The sequence below is a fragment of the Chelmon rostratus genome, chromosome 6 (genome assembly GCF_017976325.1).
Source record: "Chelmon rostratus isolate fCheRos1 chromosome 6, fCheRos1.pri, whole genome shotgun sequence".
NCBI classification, from domain to species: domain Eukaryota; kingdom Metazoa; phylum Chordata; class Actinopteri; order Chaetodontiformes; family Chaetodontidae; genus Chelmon; species Chelmon rostratus.
The window spans coordinates 7373400-7394488 of NC_055663.1; the positions used below are offsets into that span (position 1 = coordinate 7373400).

At 42.7% G+C, this 21089-nt stretch overlaps 1 protein-coding gene across 1 annotated transcript in view; it reads left to right on the forward strand.

The window, feature by feature from the left end:
• Window positions 1-21089, forward strand: part of LOC121608093 (polypeptide N-acetylgalactosaminyltransferase 18-like) — a 144830-nt gene that overhangs the window by 60315 nt on the left and 63426 nt on the right. The window contains exons 2-3 of the mRNA XM_041939228.1: window positions 19862-20069; window positions 20193-20359. Of these exons, the coding sequence (XP_041795162.1) occupies window positions 19862-20069; window positions 20193-20359 (375 nt within the window). The remainder of the gene's footprint in view (window positions 1-19861; window positions 20070-20192; window positions 20360-21089) is intronic.

The following is a 21089-nucleotide window of genomic DNA, read 5'->3' on the forward strand; positions in this document are numbered from 1 at the left end:
TACTTCATTGGATCAAATGTGTCGACAAGAAACGTGTGGAGATAAGAAATTACATGTGCTGCTGTCTTCTTCTGTTTTGGCAATCCAGAAATCTGTTAAGTGTAAAAGCTTCACAGTGCAAACTGTTTACAGTGTCCACCAGAAGTGACCCCATTCGTGACACCATCCATTCTATAGCATAGACCCAATTCAGCTGCTGCCTGGTACGCAAAGGCACATTTTGATATAACTGGATGTTACGCATTACTGATCTTTGTCGTGCACATGTGCCTGCATACCAGTTATGCGCAGCGCTGGTTGTGATAAGGTTGCACTGACCACAGTCGTTTACACACGGCTTAAAACCCGTCTTAGTGAGTCACAGTCAACCTTTTTTGTAGTAATGCTGCTGTGTTCCCAGACCTGAGCAGTTGCTTTGTGAGTGCAGTGTTAATATGCAGAGAGAAATGATCCTTTAATAAATGTGACACTTCCAAAAGAAATGAATAAGTTATTCTTCTATTACGTTTCGTCTTATTAATTTGGTTAGTCTTGGGTATTTCGCCTCTCAGAATCCACCAATTCAGGAAATGAACTTCCTCAGTAGCAAAACCTTCAAATTAGAATTCAGGCACTGAAAATACTAATTATTTAACAGCAAACACAGAGACTACTTCCTACATTTCTGACAACTTTGCATGGCTTGTGCAGTGCGACTGTAAGTTAATTTATCTTAGATAAAGCCTATCTGGGAAACGCAGTCAGTGTAATCAGTGGAGACATGATGTCTTACATTCACATGGCCTGAGATTGTGAACGAGGTCTGGCTGCTTGTTTCTGGTGGTTTCAGCCAAGGACACTGTGGTGCCTGAAGCATTTTCCTCTCACCAGCCCACAGCTCCCTCCTCATCCCTCTGTCTCACACACACAGTCACACACACACACACACACAGAGCAGAGTACCGGTCCACTGACCCGCAGTGGCTGTCAGATATTCCATGCTGTCTCTCATGCAGATGAATCAGAGCGAGAGAGAATGAGGAGGGACAGGGACAAGTGACAAGACTATTTCAGGAGACAAGACTTGTTTTTTTGTTTTGAGGTTGTTGGGTTTTTTTTTCTGAATGGTTAGAACAAAACCTGCAGTGGGTACCGAGGGAAATATATAGTCCCGCCGGAAAAACTGTGATAAACAATGCTTAGACAGAAGCATACCTCAGACTGGTGATCAGAGCGGAAGATGAACAGCTAGACAAACCAACAGACTTAAGAATAGCCTGGAGGGTGAGCTGTGACAGGAAGGGAAAAAAAGAAAAGGAAATTGTTGCTCGGAAGTAATGAAATGTGTGCAGTAATGAGGAGATTTTGTTTTCTGAAGGCCAGCAGCAGTCACCTTGTCATTGTGCATTATATTCCTGCCTAACATTACCCTTTTAGCGACCACTTGCAGCGCAGGGGGACACAGCACAAGCAAACACAATGTCCTTCATACACTCTGCATCCCCTTCATGCCTTCAGCTCTAAGAAATAACACCATGATTCAACAGCAGCCAGCACACGAGGCATGGCTGGGTGTCGTTCCATTACATTTGATGAAAGCCTTCGTGGTCCGTGCATCGCTTTCCGTGCTAAAATGTAAAAAAATATTTTCAACAGGCAGGACGGACCTTGGACTTGTGCACAGTCCTGCATTTTGAGCAGCCTCAGCAGGACTTGTTTGGATGCCCTGGCGGCTAATGTCACAGCTTGCGTGCGACTGGAAACTGAAGCAGCCGTCGTCAGCGCCGCATGAGGAAACTCACTCAGAGCACCAAACAGAAGAGTGATATTCAGATCACAGCGGGCGCAGATCATTGTGATGTTACAATGCCCAGAACCCACCGTGGCATTTTCATTGAAAGCTGAAAAAATAAATACGCCGTTGCAAATGTCAAAGGGGCATAGAGTGCTCTATAAACTTTATCCAACTGTCTGCAAACAGTAGGACGTGCAGCAACATTAAAATTCGTCACTTCGTCGCACCTTGACCTGCAGTGGTTTGTTATTGACACAGATAAAAAAAAAGTCATAGTGCGCCTCAGAGTAATCCAGCTAATGAGAGCAGAGCGCCCAAAGGAACGCATCCAAAATACTGCAGCGCTACTCTGTCATCAAGCTGGAGAGCAAAGCTTTCAGCTGTGCAGCTTAAGTGAGATTTGGGGTTCGATAGCATTTTATCACATTTGAATCCAACATTGATTGCGCTCATTGAATCCAAATCCTTTTGAATCCTGTATCAAATCTATTTAGGTTTAATTTAAAGCGAAAAGTGCAGCATGCATATAGACTATATTTTGACTTCTAACCTGACAATCACACCCTCCAGCTACATGTTTTAAAAGGTCCAGTCAGTGCAAAGCTTTTGTTGTAAAATTAATACCACTTTAACACCAAAATTAGTGTGTAAATCTGTTTTTTTGTTTGTTTTTTTAATGTGAGTAAACCCAAAAAATATGTGCAATTGACTCCTTTCCCATTGCCAGTAGACGAGTTTGCCTTTCAGTGTTTTCACAACTGCACTGGAAAAAAGGGAACAATAGAAAGCAGCACAGAGGCCAGTGACAATATTATGGTGATTACTTTTTTTAGGAGATGATAATGATGAAGAGGATACAGAGTGTCTGATATCAGGCAATATTTAGGTACCAGGGTCCGGAACACCTGTCGGCATTGTGCCGGAAAATGTGCATCCACCCAGGTGTCGTGTTTCCATCACTGCCAGTTGGAGCTGGAGCCCAATAGCCATGACTACAGAGTCATTTGACCTTTCCCACTGAAGACAAAAGCCAGATGTTAGTGGGTGTGAAAGAGGCTTTAGTGAGCTCTAAGCCGCCGGCAAGCCAGTGAGCTCTGCGCCAGAAGTAATCAGTTACTCACAGATATTGATCAGCCCCCTATAGATTTAATATAGTCATTTTGTGCCATGGGGAAATGAGCAGCTTAACTTACAGCCGTCAAACCTTTTATTAGCTCCAGGAATTATGTCATATACTTCTTTTGATTTATGTGCTGGTGTTGCGTGCGTGTGGCAGCTGAAATGAGAGTGGGTGTGACTAATGCCAGCACCTTATCAGCGTGATTAGCGTGACTTTGAGATGCTGCGATGGATATTTGCTTGGAGCTGAACACACAAACCTCGTCAGTGCACACGGAGAGCCTTGCTGGATGTATGCGACTGATCTGCAAAGTCAAAGGAGAAGCATTTTCATTTAGCAGCAAATGGCATGGCTGTTTGTAGAGGGGATATTAATTTCATCTCGCAGACTCAAACTCCTGACCGTGCATTGTGCCTCAGCACAATAATAGCCAAGAAGCGCGCATATGAAATTATTTCATCCCAATAAGCCTGTATCAGAGTCAGAAATGCTGCCGTTAGGTTGCTGGTTACACTCAGGGACATATTTCCAACTTTAACACAGTTTAGGTTTTATGTCCTTTTGTTAGACACCCATGTGAGAATTTGGTCTCACCCTGGAGCTGTGACTTATTTAACTAAATTAGTACTCTTATAATGTGGGAACCAACCAGGGATAAGCCCAAAGTGGGCTCAGTAAACCAGGACATGTGGTGTACTTTGAAAAGACAGCTGAATACTTAAAGTAGAAATTCATTTTGGCAGGTTCTGAGGACAAAGGGGCAAGTTGGTGAAATGGAGAAAGTGCTGCGTTGGCTTCAGCCTCAACAATGAGCAAATCAGATCAAGTTTTCTTGTCACATACGCAATCAGACACGGTGCGACGTGGAGTGAAATTCGATCTTTGCATTTAAACCAGCCTCGGCACAAGGAGCAAAGGGCAGGGCATGATGGTGGGGGGAAACCGGAGCATAAAAATGTTGCAGTGAGAAGAGTTTGGACAACTACTGGATGCACTGTCATGACATTTGGTACCCACATTGTTCACATTCTGTTTCAGGATAAATGTTAATAACTGTGATGAGCTCACGGCGATATTCTCTTCAGCTTCAGCTGTTCTTTGTGTTCAGTGCTAATTAGCAAATGTCCGCATGCTGACATGCTTCATTTAGATGCTAAACATGGTAAACATTATACCTCCAAAACTGTCATCCTGGGCATGTTAGCATCTGTCGTTAACATTAAGCTCAACCTCAGTACAACCTCACAGAGCCACTAGCATGACTGGATCTCTTGTTCAGTCGAATCCTGGTGGGATCAGAGAGTAGTTACAGCGCTGTGTGATCTGAGAGATGCATAAACGTAGCTGCTCTTTCATTCTTATTAAATCGCCAGCATCAAAAGTTCCTCCTCTTATCAGTGCTGTGTTTGGGGTCAAAGTTCTGTACAGATGGTGAAAAATCATTGGAAAAAAAAAATCCATTGAAAAAACATGTATTCTTCTTCCTCTTCTGCACAGTGTCAAACTGGGTGTGAGAGCAGGGAATGTCTGAGTTGTGAGCAGTTCAAACAAAAAGAGAAAATAGGAGTCCTAAGTTTCCACTTTCCCGGGGCTGTACTGAAGAGTTTGAAGCTTTATTCTTTTTTCTTTTTTTTGCATGTCTATTCTTTCTGCTCGAATATTATTTCTGCACGGTTGCAGATAAAAATTTAGCTACACTAATATCAGTATTCTACTATTTGTAGAACTACAATCCAGTGGTGGTTGCGAAAGTCTGTTTCCAATGTGAGTGATCTGATTTCCAAAAACTCCAGAGCTTTGTAACAACCGTTGTAAATAAAATAAGAACTCATTTAATCCAATGAATCGTTTTAAAGATTAAGGATCTTGTTTGAGGGATTTTTTTTAGGGCAATGACACCTTAAAATGTGACAACAGACCTTCAGAGCTTCTTTAAAAAATCTCAATAGAGGAAAATGAAAAGACATTGAGAACAGCATTACACCTTCCCTGGCTTATGAAGACCTCATTGACCTTCATGGAACTCGGCAAATGAACCAACAGCACCAAACCAAACCAAAGTGTGATTTGTATGCAGTGATTTGTTCAGTTGTGTCTCTGTTTTGAGCAAATAGCTGTTGTGAGCACTGACGGCTGAACTCTTTACTGTACAGAGGATAGATGATGATGTGGCCTGTACTTACAGAATTAAAATTCTCTCCTTCTTTTCTGCCTCCCTCTGTTCTCACCTCCTCTACCCTTCTCTATTCACAACAAATCTGCTGTTCTCCTGCTGCGTGCTAATTGGCTTCCTCAAGTACCATAACAGGTTTTTCCTCCCAGTGTCTCCGGGGTCTCCTCTTTTAGAGAACATGCATGCCCCTCTGTTCCTCTGATTATGCCCACAGAAGTCAAGCATATTGTGTTGTTAGAGCGAACAGGCCACCACAAATGCAAATGTCTTGTTCACAGGAAAAAACCTGACCAATCTGTTTTGATGCATATTTTAAACGGCTGCACGGCGGCACACGCTGATGTATATTTCAAGGGAAGGACACTGATAGCATTGTTTTGGAGAAAGCAATTCATTTGCATAAAGATGATATTTCCCTAGATCTAATTTATTTATGTGAAAGGTCACAGAGGAGAACATACGTGGTATTTTTTGGTTTTCCCTGCTGTCTTCCTCTGAGCGTAGTCCTGACTTGCAGTCACTCTTCTCAACAGCAACGTTACTGGACAGGATTGTGAATCTTTAACACACAAAAATCTGTTCTAATCAATTTTTAAATCCAATGATTGCTACATGAAAATGCAGATTTTTACAACATTGGTCCAAATGTATTTTTCTAATTGCTGAATAATTGTTTGTGTCTGGAATAAAGTACAGATACACACATAGATTTTAAAAATGTATGTAAATTTAAGTAAATGGAGCCTTTGTTGTTACGACATCCCTAATGGAAACCATCAGCAAATACAGCACTCTTTTTAATCTTCAAACCAAAGCAGCTTTTCATGCATTTTATCAGCACTTGTTCTCAACCTGCAAGAAAAAGCCATGTGGCGCTGTATTCTGGACCAGTTCCAATTTTCTTCTGTTGCCTAATGAAGTATTGGACCAAACAGCTGAGCAATAAACCAGGTGAGACAAAACCAAAGCTTGAATTAACCGTTTGGTCATTTGTTTTATTTGTGACAGATATTTTGCACAAAACGTTTCCTATTGTAGTGGCCGCGCTCTGTATGGATCTGTCCCATGATAAGTTATTTTCAGTGAAATCTCCCAAAAGTTTGGCTTCTTCCATCTGCTTTATTAACATGTGATTTAAACTAAGATCACGATTTGGTTTTCAACATAACACATAGCTTGTTCCCACCACAGTGGCTGTTTAAGATGCATCCAGAATAAGTTTTCATAGTGTTGATCCAACCCACAACCAAATTCAACTCCCAATCCCGAACTCGTGCTTCTACTAAATATATTGTGGAGTCATCAGCATACATTGAGATAGAAACCCTTTTTTAATACTAAAGGATGATCCACTCCATGTTTCACTTGTTCAACGTCTGAATAACTTCCATTGTAGTACACCTTTGATCGCTTTTCGTCCATACTAATGCAGACTGAGAAATAACAGAACTTTTTTTTTTTTAACATTACCTCATTTAACTCATGATCAAAGATTTCAAAAACCACAGAAAAATCAACCAAAATTGCTCCTATAATTTTCTTCTTTGTTCTCTCTTCTTAAACCAGTCGTCAACCTTTTGAGTCAAGGGGTGTGGAATATTTTTCCCAATATGCATGATGAAAATTAGTGACTAAATAATTATTGGGAAAATAAGACTCTTCCTACACAATTTATTCCATTATCTCGCTCAAAATTGGCTTAAAATAAATTGGATTCTTTTTGACTTTTGATTTTTATTTTTTTGGTATTGGCACTGCTTTGGATATTTTCCGTGCTTGTGGACAAACATTTTCGCTGGAACATTATGAATAATATGTTTTGCCGATCGGAGCAATGAGTGAAGCTACGGGAGCATCTTGCTATCGTGTGTGCATGCTTTGCCGTCGTCACTCTTTCATCCCACCGTGAAACAGATGCAGCTTTTTTCTGAGAGTACAATGAGCAAACTGTGCAGAAGAAGACTGAAGGGCTTCATATCGTTTGTGTGTGATAAGAAAATCTCTACTCCTTTTTTTGTGGTTTTCTCTCTTTTCAAGACATGCCTTTCACAGCAGTTACATTGTCCCGCTCATCTGCCTGTATGGGACAATGAAACCTTATCTGTAGTGCTGTAATCTAATTAGTGGAGCAGAGGAGCCGTCTGATGCTGCAGAGAGCCATATGGACTTACAGGAAGACCCACTCAAACTGTATTGATTTCTGGAAGTGGACGACTTGGAGAATCAGGCGGTCAAGCTGCGATCAAGACACAGATTACCCTCCCATCATGTTTGCTCCCCATGGTGTGTGTGCGTGTGTGTGGGGGGGAGGGTTCAGTGCGTGTGTTTCGCTTCTTCCTGTGAGCGTGTGTGCGGGCATGTGTGTGTGTTCATCTCCTGAGAGCATGATGGATAATGTTTTTGGCCAAGATGCAGAGAGAAATGATCCATCGTCTTCACACACACACACACACACGCAGGCAGGAAGAAGGAACAACAGAGGCCACCACACTATGACGACAGCGAGATGGGGAGAAAATGATGGCTGATGGTTTTAAAAGTTTGTTAGTGTGGTAAAGGAGGGAAGTGGCTTGATAATGGAAGCTGCCTCTCTGATCTTTAATCTGCAACCTGTCAAGCTTTGTGTTGGAGAGACAACAGGGAGAGAGAAGCGAGGGGAGAAAACACTGCATTATTCCACTCAGTAAACAATGAGGTGAGGGTTATCAAAGCGAGGGAGTACAAATTTAGATAAGTCAGCTTGCACAAGGAAATTGCAGATAGAAATTTCAGCGCTGCGGTGTATCTTCTCCTCTTTGTTCTTGCAGAGGCAGCTGAATAACCGCTGTCAGAGTTGCACTTCATTACATAAACGTGGTGGCAGTCTTTTACATGTCGGCCTCATGGTTGAATAAGCCGGCGAGTCTCACTTTTTCCATAAAAGTCTCAACTGGGTCAGAATGAGGAACATTTCTTTAACACTTCCACTGCGGCTGGTCTGACCTGGATGTCATTACATATTGGCTGCTGCAGCACAAGCTCAAATAAACTGAGAAAGTTAAGGGACTGTCAGAGTTATTACATCACACTCTGTCAGGCATTGTCATTTCGTATATATTTTAAAAAAATCTGCCTCATAAATCAAATTACAAAGTAAGATGATGCCAGATCAGTCTATAAAAATGTGTTTCCAGTTGATTCATTTATTTCCAATGGTGGTGCAGGGGTGCCTTTTTTTTTTTTTTTTTTTTTGTAACATTTCAAAAGTTTGCTTTCTATTGCTTGACACTTGATGGATGGAAACACGGCTAATGGCAAGTGTTGATATAGAAGTAATTCAGCCTTGTTCTGACATGTTGGAACCAGGAAGTGATTCCAAAGAACAAAGGTAAGAGCGGACTGTACAGGGCTGCCTCCAAGAATGGTAAAGTATTTTATCTGTCGCTATAAAATACATTACTGCCCTGTATCTCTCTCGCTCTGTATCTCCGTCTCTATCGTTGGCGGCTTATTTTGCTTCTGATATGCCTTGTGGCATATAAAAAACATCCCCTGGACATGTTAACAAGGCTAAAAACTTGATTTTTATTGTAGCAGGTCTTTAAATTCTTGACAAATAGCAATATTATATAGCAAAAAGACATCTATCCACAAATTTCTATGCCTGCAGTGCACTGCACAGTCACTGCACTCATGTCTTGTTCACCAAGAAATGCTTCCAGTATGAACTTTCATCTAAAATTTTAACTTGGCATTTTTGAGTATTTCTCTTTTTGTCCGGTTAAAACAAAAAAAGACATTTAATGGCCTAGCGAACCTCAGAGGTGCTGGTAGCCGTGCTTTTTTGTAATTCTTCAGACAGTGCTAGGTTAGCCGTCTCCTCCGCTTCCTGTTTCTCCGCCAAGCTCGACTGAACATGTCCTGACTCCAGATCTGTGCTTAACTCACAGACGTGAGATTAGTAATGATCTTCTCATCTCACCCAAGGAAGACAGCAAACTGGTTCATCCCCCAAAACATTCGATTCATCAAACTATTCCTCTGAAACCAATTTCCATAATGGAGACCCCAGTCTGACTTCTGGCTTCCTGTGTGTCTCCGTCTTGCTCTGTCTCTCTGCTTACACAGTAAATCCAGATTTGACTTGTCCAGGTGTGATCCATTAAACACATTATTCATACCTGAGGGGAGAGGAGGAAGACAGAGATCACCATCTGCTCGCTGCTTGATTAAATTAATCATGTGTGAACTTTTGCAAAACGCTGCAGGCCCCCATGTCCCTGTCTCTCTGTCACACACACACACACACACACACACACACACACACACACTCTTTCTGTCACTCTGTATGTGTCATTGTACCCCAAGAAGAAGCGGCACAAAACTTTCAAAAACTAGTTTCCTCTACTTGGGGGATGTGCAGATGGGCTCTCTTCTTGCCCCAGCTGGGAGCAGCACAACATTTTGCAAATGAGTCTTGTGCGAGCATGCTTGTGGCAACACAATCAAACACACTGCAAACAATTGAAAAGGCACTTTTTGTGAGTCATCGCTCGCTGTGACATGAAAAGAAGCTGCTGTGTGATTTGAAGGGGCTCGGAGTGAGAACAAAAGGCAAATGAATTGCCTGTGTTTTCCCTTTTGCCTCTTTAAATATTGGAACACAAAGAGCTTTCGGAGGGAGATAATGTTGCAGGGTTTGCTGAGCAAATGAGATTCTCTCCACGAAAACAGATTCTTTCAAATCCTTGGGTGCGAGTGGGTGTATGTGTTTGTGTTACAAGTGCAAAGCCTGCTGGGATAGGTTCCTGCGCAGCAGCAGCCGCAGCAAGTGTTTCAATGCGGGGCTGATGTGCAACTTGAAAGTGCACAGAGGAGGCGCCGAGGTCTAATTTAGTGTCTTCACATCCACGCACTGTGTTTTGCAAATCGGGCTCGTGTCCCATTTGAGGTCTTGATGACTTTAAGCAGTTTATGTGCATCTTTCTATCCCACACATAAACCAAGGGGGCTGAATAGGCAGAGGATTCCTGATTTACTGTATGATTTAATGCGGAGGATAAAAACAAACACTAGATGGGTGATGTAAACACTTGGCATCGGCGCTTTCACTCCATCAAAATAAGAGCTGATTGCAAACAGGATATGAACTCCAAATCCTGAATGCTCCTTTCTCAGCGGCAGCATTCAAGTCCCCTGAATCGATGCGCTCGGAGATGAGCGAGCTATATGTAGAGTGTTTTGTGGAGAGTCGTTGGAAACGAGCTGAATTGAGGCCGGCGCCCTCACAAAGAGGTGAAAAGGTTTCTGAAAAGAATAAGTAAACGCTGGAAGCGTCTGTTGCGCTGACTCACAGACAGCAGACCAGGAATTCTTGCTCCCCAAACAAGATCCAGCGCTGAATCATCGTCACAGCCCTCGAGCAGTTCCCCTCCACGCCAACAGGCCTCCACTTGCATGTTAATAATGTTGAATCTGTCCTCAAAAGACATCTCCATCACCTTTTCGATGACTGCTTTTGTGCGGATTGTGTGTCAGTGTCCAGTGCAGGATGCAATAATGTCAGGAAATGCTCGCCGGTAAGCAGTTGGATTAGAGCACATCTGGCTAGAATATGCATCTTGTAACCAGAATGTGTGTTTTTTGATTATCCTGGATTTGGGTTGGTTTAGATTTAATATTATTTTGGTTTCTCTTTTTGCCTCCAGCAGCCTCCTCCTTACTTCCTGCAGAAAAATTGTCATCCAACACTTCATCTTCCCATCGACCAGCCGACTGTCAATCACAACTGACAACCGAGCTGCCGAGCTCTTATCGAGCTGTTACCTAGCGATCGTTTGGCATGCGGGCTTTGCATCAAACCAAGCAAGCATCGAATTTTTACATGACATGGAAATCAAAACAGAAATATCAGGCAGAAAAATATGTGCGTGGTGTTTTTGAAGATGGTGCAGGAAGCAGCTCTGGTGACGACCAGTGTTGTGAGAATGTTCCTGAAGCTGCAGTTACAGGGCTTTCAGCTCAGGCACGAGCTGTTATTCGCACAAGGATTCAAACAGCAGGACTGCAGGATGCCTCAACTTTTTTCAGGGATGTTCAGCACCGTTCAGCTCCGCTTTACCTGGCCATATTACAGAAATTACACATCATTTTACGTCATTATCAAGAGCCAGAGAAAAACTTTTTAGATTCCCGGTCTTGGTTTTCGGTGAAAAAGCTCTAAAAAAACACTGTACACTCCCTAGTCAGCACCAAACTACAGACACAGTTTGAGACTGGTGAACATAGTGGAGCATTTAGCAGCTAAAGTACCTAAGTGGAAGCCATGATAAAAGCCCTGAATTCTCTAAATGCTAAAGAAAGGTGCTTGTGGTAACAAATGATCAACATTACACATGCACAGCCTGTATCAGCCCGTAACAACTACAAAGCCATCAAGTCATCATTTCAAGGTGTTTACTGAGTGGTCGTTCGCAAGCTGTTACTTGGCTGATAATCAGATCGTAATCAGCATATTAACTATAACCACAGAAGTCAGTAGTAGATTTGTAGACCAAACAAATTATGCCTATCTTGTATAAATTGAACAATTATTTTCATACAATCACACTAATTTGAGACTGTTTTACACCTGAACACCAACGTGCTGTATGTCACAACAACTAAACAGTCAACAACAGTGAGCTAATGCAGAACTGCAAGGAGATGAAGCGGGAGAGACAGCGGCTGGACGAGGGCTAGAGGTGTGACCCACGACCGGTTCATCATAGTTTATGATAATGCAGCACAGCGAGGTTGCAGATGGAGACAAGTGAAGCCTAAACACAGATCTGTCTCTCTCTGTCTCCCTCTCTTCTGCGAGTCTGCGTCACACTTTTTTATCAATTGATGGTTTTTATTAATGTCTGGTTTTAGGTGGTGCTGCAGCTCCTGAGCACATCCATACCTATGTTCTCTTTCATTTCCATCCTTGGTAAATTTCCCATGGTTGTCTGTGTATATTATTAAATATAATTATATTATTTTATAACCTGAATTAAAAAACAGGGTTAGGGTGCACAGGGAGAAGATGTATCTAAATCCTTATGAATCTCACATCTTTTCTTCATCTCGTGACATTTTCCATCAAGGTCAAGGAAAAGTGTTCCGCAAAAGTCATCAGGTTTAATTTTTTTGACTATTCAACCGCAACCCATCTCTCATGACTCACCTGCCCCTGATTTTACCACTAGTCGACCCTATAAATATTCTCCCCTGATTTCCCTGTTCCCCCGCCAGATTGTCTTTGTTCATCCTCGTGTGTTTATCGGCGTCCAGCATTTTTCCTACTGTTTGTCTCCATGGTTTTTGACTTAGCTTTGTTATTTGGTTTTTGGATGTGTGCCTGCTCCCTGCCTGGCTTCGTTTGCTTGTGTCAGACTGATCTCCTGTGTATGAGCGCCTGGTTTAGACCTTGCTTCTTTGAACTTTGCCTCTTGTGCTGAGGGTTTGTCTGGACTTGAGTCTCTGTGTCTCAGAATCATTTTCCTCAGCCTTAATCAAAGTGCTTCCAGTGCCTCAACATAAATAAAGCACGAATGGTTAATAATAATAATGATAATAACAATAAGGTCATCAAAGGCACTTTACATGGTGAAAACAACAATGATGAATAACAAATAGTCAGTGTTGCTCATCTGGGAGTCTGTGACCGTACTAATTATTTGAATATCACTTTTTTTTGTCACTGTGCCTGATTTTTCCCATGGGCCCTATCACCTGACCATTTTATCTCATCTCAGTACTTAATGGTTCTGGTTGTGTGTCTTATAATGTAGCGGTTAGCAGCCCGCCTCTTCTGCTCGATTACCAGTGTCAGTTTTAGTGTCTTTAACCCACAGAGAGCGAGAGACCTCAGGACAACAGCCAGCGATATGCAGGTTGGCCGCACACTAGTTCTAACTTTTTCTCACCCCAAACAAACTCTGAAATAATGAACTTCAGTGCAACACGCAGCATGCTGCCAACGGTATTCTTATGCGGGTGTTGTTTGAGTAATACAAAGTCTCCATGCTCAACTCAAAGCTGCATCTTGTCAGTCGACTTCCTGTCTGCCTCTTTTGCCTCCACTGCATGGTCTCTTTACCGAAAGGTGTGCACACACATATACACGTACATGTAAATATACATGTTTGTGTAATTGTTAAGATTCTCAGTCATCCAGGACAGTTTCATCCAAGGAGGGTCCAATCAAGGCAACTGGACCATGACAATGTTTTCACCTTTTCATCCAAGGGGCTGATTGGCTGGTGGGGAGGTTAAATATCTTGGAGGCTGTGGTTTCAGTGATCACAATTGTTCAACCCACTTGGGTGTGGTTTATAAAGGAAACCTACACATAGACAGCAATACTTGCTCTCTTACTCCCACCACCCACTGGAGCACAAGCTAGCTCCTCAGGTCAAGACGCAGCAGTTTACCTCCACCTGAAAGAGACGGGACACTCATTCCAGGACAACAGCGTACATGTTTGGGACAGGGAGGGCAGATTGTTTGAAGGAGCAGTGAAGGAGGCTGTTTACATAAAGATATAACATAAAGAAGAGAAACCATCCCACAACAGAGGTCTACCACACCAATTCACCCCCACCGACAACACCGCTCTTTCGCCCCTTCCCCGGAGATTTAATCATTCACACTTGGCCTCATGTAACGACTCTGGCTGTTGTTTGCACCTTGTCGCAGGTGATTCCAATGACTCTAATGACTTCCGTCACAACAGCCAGGAGCACAAGTGAACCAGGTGGTATCAATTACCTTGACAACGACTCCAGAGAGGTTAAATACCTGAGACTCCCCACCAGTCAGAGCTGGAGAAGCCCCTTGGATAAGAGGGGAAATGTTTTCAAGTTTCCCCTGATTCTACCCTCCTTACATACATATGTGTATGTGTTTTGCAAAATTATTTGTATATAAATGGAATTTGTAGCAGACAGGGTGTGTCAGGAGTGAAATTTGATCTCAGTCATTCTGTTGTCAGAATGGCAATCAATGATAATCTCATCGGCTCACGGAGCTCCCTCTTGATGGTCTGAAGTATGAGTGTGGGGCGCACATTGTCAACACACATTCTATTCTCATAAACACCAGCTTATATGTAGGAAATGGTGTACTGTATGCATGGTTTTGTGTTGTGTTGTTGTGTTATCCTTATTTCCATTGTTGTCCCTGGTGTTTTCACAGTCCGCCAACCTCTGCTAACATGAATGCTGCTCATTCCATCTCTGTCTAAGAAATTCTGGACACTAAGAACAACAAAATCAAGACAAGACAACTTAACAAAACAAACTGTAAAGCATAAAACAATGATAATCATACTGTGTTTAGAATCGCTGTGTAGTGGCTGCAGTTTAATGAACCAAATCAACATTTCTTTGCAAAACATGAGATTGTCCCCAAAATACAGATGGTTATATTGTATACTAATTCAGAGGCATCACATATTTCAGCTTTAAGTCGTTTTTTTCTGACAGTCTTCAGCATTTTTAGTTTGTAAATTTCGTCTTCTGTCACTGAGGCAGATGGAATTGGATTTCGGAGTAAAATGCATCTACAGCCGCAGCTCCACGTTTGTTTCTTTTCTCCACAGTGCAAACAATGAAAAAAAAAGTTGTCTGCATATATATTGTGTCATTGTCTCAAACCTTTCATGTATCAATTAGTGACAGCCCCTATGGTTTAGTACAGAGCTCCTACATTACTGCTAATCCTTCCTAAACCCATTGTTGCCAGTGTGCAATAGCTCTGGTCTTGACTCTGACTGCGTTGGTCTCGACTGCGGCCCTGTGACCGGGTGTGCCGGGGGTTGAGATCTAGTCTGCAGCGTGCAGCGTGCAGCATGCGGAATCCCGCCTGCTGAGCCAACAGCACACCAATTCTGCATAAAGTGACTGGAGGACAAGGTGAGACACATTGTCACCCAGCAGAGCTGCCCGTTCCTAATCCATTAGTTTGCGGGGAGTTCGGGCCTGATGCCTTGTGTGTGTGTGTGTGTGTGTGCGCGTGTGTGTGTGTGTGGACAGGGAGCTGTCTCGGTGTCTGAGCCAATAACAGAATGTGTCTCTGCAAGCTGATGTGACGGAGCTCAGGGTCGCCCAGTTTAAAGATGCCCGGGGATGAATACCTTCTGTCACAAGCCCTTTATTCTCTTGCTCTCCTCATCAGTCACTCTGCCTCTCCTCCTCCTCATCACTCTCTCATAACTCGCTCTACATCTTGTAGGCACTTTCATTTTGTCACTTTCCTAAATCCTCCGGCTTCTTCTCATGCTCTTTCATCCCTCTTGCTTCTGTAATCACTATTTTCCTATTTTTTAGCTCTTTTGTCTTCTCTCTTTTTTTGCATTTTATGGATCTGAGATAGATGAATTTTTTTTGTATGTCTTAATGTTTTTAAAGCATATTTTCAGTTCTGCAAATGTACGTGCCATTGTTTTTGTGAGGAAAAAATGGAGAATTTATTTCCAAAATTGTCCACCTCGCTTTCCCATTCAAAACTATTCTTGTCTGTGCATGTGCATTTTGTGCACTGCATGTGTGTGGTCACATGTGTTTGTGTGTGTGTGTGTGTGTGTGTGTGTGTCCTGTGTGTAATCATAGCTGAGCAGACATTGACAGCCAGCCAAGTTCCTATCCCCAACAAGGGTGTCACAGGACAAATTTCCACTGTTTACCATCACAATGCAGTCCTGGATGCTGCCAGACTGAACAGTGAGCAGCACTTGTAGGGGTTGACCTCTGACCTTCAAGGTCCTGTGTGTGTGTGTGTGTGTAGTTCCAGCTGGTCTGCCAGTGTAGAGTAAGAGGACAGAGGAATTGTGAGTGATTGCAAGTGGTGCTGGAGAAAATAAAATACTGTAAGTCATAAAAATAAAAGATTCATGTGAAGCTGTGGCAAAAAGTCAACCCATTCACACATTCTCGCATTTTGGTCCAGAGCAATATATCTGACATGAAATCTGAAGTTGAACTGTAATGATCCTCCAGTGACCCCCTGACATTCCCTCCAGCACCACCATCAGGCCAAAATGTCCACTTTTAGCAGCAAATATCAAAATGTAGCAGTCAGGCATAAAGTTAACATTCATGCTCCTCAGAGGATCAACTATTTTCCATATTAGGCACCTTCTAAGAGCGTTCCTGTTGTCCCACCCTCAGAATAAAATGTCAGTTTTACCAAAAATCATGGCTCACATATCATTTCAGTAGGTCTCATTCATTTGTAGAACATGATACATAAAATGTAGGATTCAAATTTGGGATTTTGGGAAATAGACTTTAGCCTTTAAGACTTAAAGCAGGGGGAAGCTGGCCTGGCCCTGTCCAAAGTGCCAGAATTATACTACTGCTAATACTTCAAAAAACCACAAAATGAAATGTCTGGTTTGTTTAATCTGTACACGAAGAGAAATATAGAAACTACAATTTGTGGTATTACAGACGGGGGGACGTAAAGCTGGAGCTATTTTACTTTTTCAAGATTTGTTCCAAGAATGTCACAAAGAATGCAAATAGCCATATTTTAGGAAAAAACACACAAACTCACTCACATGCACACACACACACACACACACACACAATGTTGAATCTGTCTGGTATCGTGCTTAGTGTCTTGCTCATCAGTTGCAATTACATTTCCTGACAGTCCACAGTAATGCACACACACATGCAGAGTACAAATTAAGACACTCTCACATGCACATTGCACATCCCTGCAGCACCCACACACACACTCACGTACATACACGACCGCAGGTACTGTACTACACACACACAGTCACAATTCCACTATCGTTCTACTTGATTCCCACTGACTTTTCCTACAAAGGTAAGCTATGGCCTCCAGCCATGCTGGAAAGGGTAGCTGGGTCCTACTAAATTAATAATGAAATATGTCATACACAGTGCTGGGCAAGACACAACACACTCCCTCTGTGCATCTGTTCTCGACTCAAACATCAAGAAACCTACACAGGTGTAGTTGCTCTGATGCAGCTGTCGTTTTCTCTCTCTCGAGAATTTGGCCACACTCAAACCTTTCACAGTCCTCGCTGTCCTTCCTGCTGTCCTCCGCTACTAAAAGGCACAATGCAGAAACTAAAATCAGTGAATAGAAATGGCTTTTTTTTTTAACCAACATTTGTCTTTCTGTCAGATAAAAAAGGTGTCCAAATGAGGCGAATTAAAACTCCTCAAAACTGAAGGTGCATCATAATGCACGGGTGGCAAGTGTAACAAAAAATCTTTTGCAGTGCTTTTAGGGTGCTTATTATTAGGCTCTGAGGCACTTCACCCACGGGAGGACATGTTATTGCCAAAGAGTGAAGTGCTGCTCTTCAAACTAATGAAAAAACCCGATTCAGCTCAGGAGGAAGAGAAGGATGAAGCTCCTTCAGCAGGCCTGTTTAGAGGGTAGAAGATGAAAACAAAAGGGATGTTTGACAGACTTGAACCAGAAACTGAAAGCAAAGCACATTTTAGGATATTTTCAGGATATACTGCACATCCCAGGTGTTTGTTTTGACTTGTGTACTTATTTGGTCCTAACTGTAGGAATGAAAAAGAAGATAAATAGAATTCTACTCATTTTTCTGCAGTGATAGTGCCGCCTACATTTGTGTTGTTTTTGAAGTTGAAGCTTATATTCTATTCGATTATCTTAGTTTTTTCCTGTAAAGTGCTAGAAATGACTCTGTCGCTATGGAAATACTGTATAGTTAAGCTTATGATAAAGCCAGCTAGAGTCAGTGACATTCATCTTGCCTAGACTTATGAAACATGGGCGTAGTTTCTGTGACATCACCTGTAAGTTTCTGAGGAGCCACTGTGAAGCTCAGTGACATCAGGCAGTTCCTGACTTCACCAGCAAGAGGTGGAGCGCTGGTGGAGCTGAGGTGGGCCAAATGATGCTGAAAAATAGCAGCTAGCTGCCACTTAGAGAGTCCATTTCCACAATAATGCATAACTTAAAGCCTTGATTTAAACAAGTGAGTTATTGCACCAGGCTGTGAACATGTTTTTTTCCGCGATAAAGTTGGTCTTTGTATTATGGGGTTCAATGGGGACCGACTGGCCTCTGGAGCCAAGAGCCAGCTTCAAGTGGTCATTGAAGAAACTGCAGTTTTGGCACTTCTGCGGTGCTTCATTTTTCAGCTCCAGAGTACTCTGTCTTTACATTGCAGCATAAATGTGTGTATATGATTTGCTGTAAAACAGCAGAAATTTAATTCATTTCTCTTAATGCCAGCTCTGAGATGTCTGTCATCTGCTGCCATGAGAAACACCCACTTTGACGCTTGAAGCTTAGATCTTGTCCACACATACCTATACGGGTGTCTTGAAAATGGATGTTTTTCCCCTCCTTTGCAAAAAATGGAAACAAATGCTGCCCACGCAACCTCCTTCTTCCACATAAGAATGCAAGAACGAATCCAAATGCTCGAAGAAGCATGCCGGGCCAACAGGTGGGAGTAAAGTCTACATCAACAATACATGAAATACCACAGAACGACATTCTGAGCGAGCACAATGAGATATTTTCCATCGGTGGATGAGAGGCCAAAACACTGGGGAAAATATTTGTTTTCAAAACTATCCATAAATGTGCGGACAAGGCCTTAGACACTGTTTCCACAAATACTGCACGTCCAAAAGCTTCTTGACACTCTTTTGATAAATACAAAAACATGTGCAGCAGCTGCACTGTCATTATAGTTTATAGGACACAGAAAGAGACAATAATTCAAACAAGCATGCAGAGCATTCTTTGTGAGTGAAAACAAGTATTGCTAATTAGGGCTGTTTCATTTTCCAGGCAAAACATTTCTCATGAGGGTAAACATAGAAATTCCCCTCAGTCGATCTGGTATCTCATACTGCGACTGTAAATTTTATTCCTACGGCGTGTGGCACTTTTTGTTTCCACACGTTCCGCCTTTTTAACGCCTGCACACCTGGGTGAGGACTTTTAGCATGCTTCAGCCTCTTGAATATTTCATTCTCTCACTTGATCCCCGTCTTCCAGTGACTTGGACAGACAACAGACCGGTGTATTCAGATTCTGCTGCTGCTTTGCCCCAAATCTGCCACACAGCAAAAGCAGGTGACAGGGAAGCTGTCATTCGATGTCCCTGTTTCAAATCGTGACAAGCTAGAATGAGTGCAGCCCCTTTGTCTGTTCGCATGCTATAACTCACCTAAAAAATAAATATTTCAAACCATGAAGTATGCTTTCTGTTGTTTGCAAATGTTTCTTTTTCCCCTTACGGGCCTCAAGCATATAATCTACACTCTCTGTTTTGCAGCGTGCATGGGAAGCGGCTGGTGCTGCACACATAGCACAAGATACAGTGCTGATTTAAAAAAATGTTTCCTCGGGCATGTCAGTGAATTTGTGTCCACCTCTGCAGAAACAGATTGGCGTGGCTGCCAGAATGAGTTACTCATCATGACAATGAAAATCCTTGTTACTGCGCATCACATTTGTGCCCCCCCCCTCCCCCCTGAAACGATTCTTTCACTCCCCAGCAAACGGGTTATGTTTGATATCTGCACAGCACCCTGAGCGCTCACTCATTTTTTCTGCACAGCTCTGTGAATAGAAGTGAAGGAAGTTCATTTGTCATTCAGCTTTGCCACAGTGAAGCATCAGGTAGCTCGGCTGTCATAGCATCTGGTTGCACCGTGGCTAGCGATGGGTGGAGGAGAAAACTGAAATATGTTTCCTCAAAAAGCAGCTTGTCCAAAGCGCATCAGCGTCTCTCCCTCTCTGTCCACAGAGACCCCACAGAAGGATGGCGAAGACGCTGCGTCCTCCTCAGACTCAGCCTCAGACTCCGCCTCTTCGCTGTTCAACCACTGGGGTCACGACCTGGGCCCCGAGAGTCGCAGAGTTGCCCTCAAAAAGTTTCGTTACTATGGCTACAACGGCTACCTTAGCGACCGCATCTCCCTCACCCGGCCAATCCCAGATTTACGACCGGATGGGTGAGTCAGTTGATTGATGTGTGATTGATTAATTGTATGGATTCCGCCTTTGATGGATGTTCAGATGGTGCTCCAGTAAGAAGGCCTCTGACTACCTCTGTTTACACCCCCCACCCATCCCAGGTGCAGAAACATGTCGTACTCGTCAGACCTTCCCCAGCTGAGCGTCATCTTCATCTTTGTCAACGAGGCCTTGTCGGTGCTGCTGCGCTCCGTCCACACAGCCATCCAGAGGACTCCATCACACCTGCTCAAAGAGATCATACTGGTGGATGACCACAGCAGCAGCCGTAAGAATCCTAAAACTTTCTATAATTTTGCTTTTATGATACGTGGACAGTACGGCCACCTTCCCTTAATTTAAAGCTAAGTCACAAACGCAGAGTTTACACTCATTCATACCGCCATCCGTCCACAGGGAGCAATCAATTTGAGGTGTGATTCAAAGGCGTATCCCATTTTAATATCGCTCTTGGCAGCAGTATTTCTCCTTGAAAGCATTCACCCCTTGGCCATAGGCTGTCTGGGAGAATTTTATAGTATTTCCAATATCGATATTTGCCCACTGATTGATTTTCAGCATCATGTTTCACTCTCAGAGGATGCCATTCGAGAAAAACAAAGTATATTCTACTTGCTGACATAAAATAATCCAAAATTAATCCAGTTAATAGATTTCTTTCAACAACCTCCTAGAGAAGTGACCTCACATTTATAATACAACTACTGTAAAAGAGCCGTGATGTGCCCTGACCAGCTTGACTGTTTTTATGCACAAACCACATGTGGTGAGCTGTGCTGAGACAAGAAAAAATTATTGTAATAATTTCAAATGTTCACATTAGTTGAATTTTCAAAATATAAATTAAAAAAAGAAACTTAATGACTAAAGTGTTGTCACATTATGAATAACCCACATTATAAGGCCGCAGCTCATCAACATATAAGGCACTGGTTTTGCGAATGCCCTGTGCTCATTTCAGAGCTGGACAAGCTGCATGTAAACACTGCCCTGCCTTG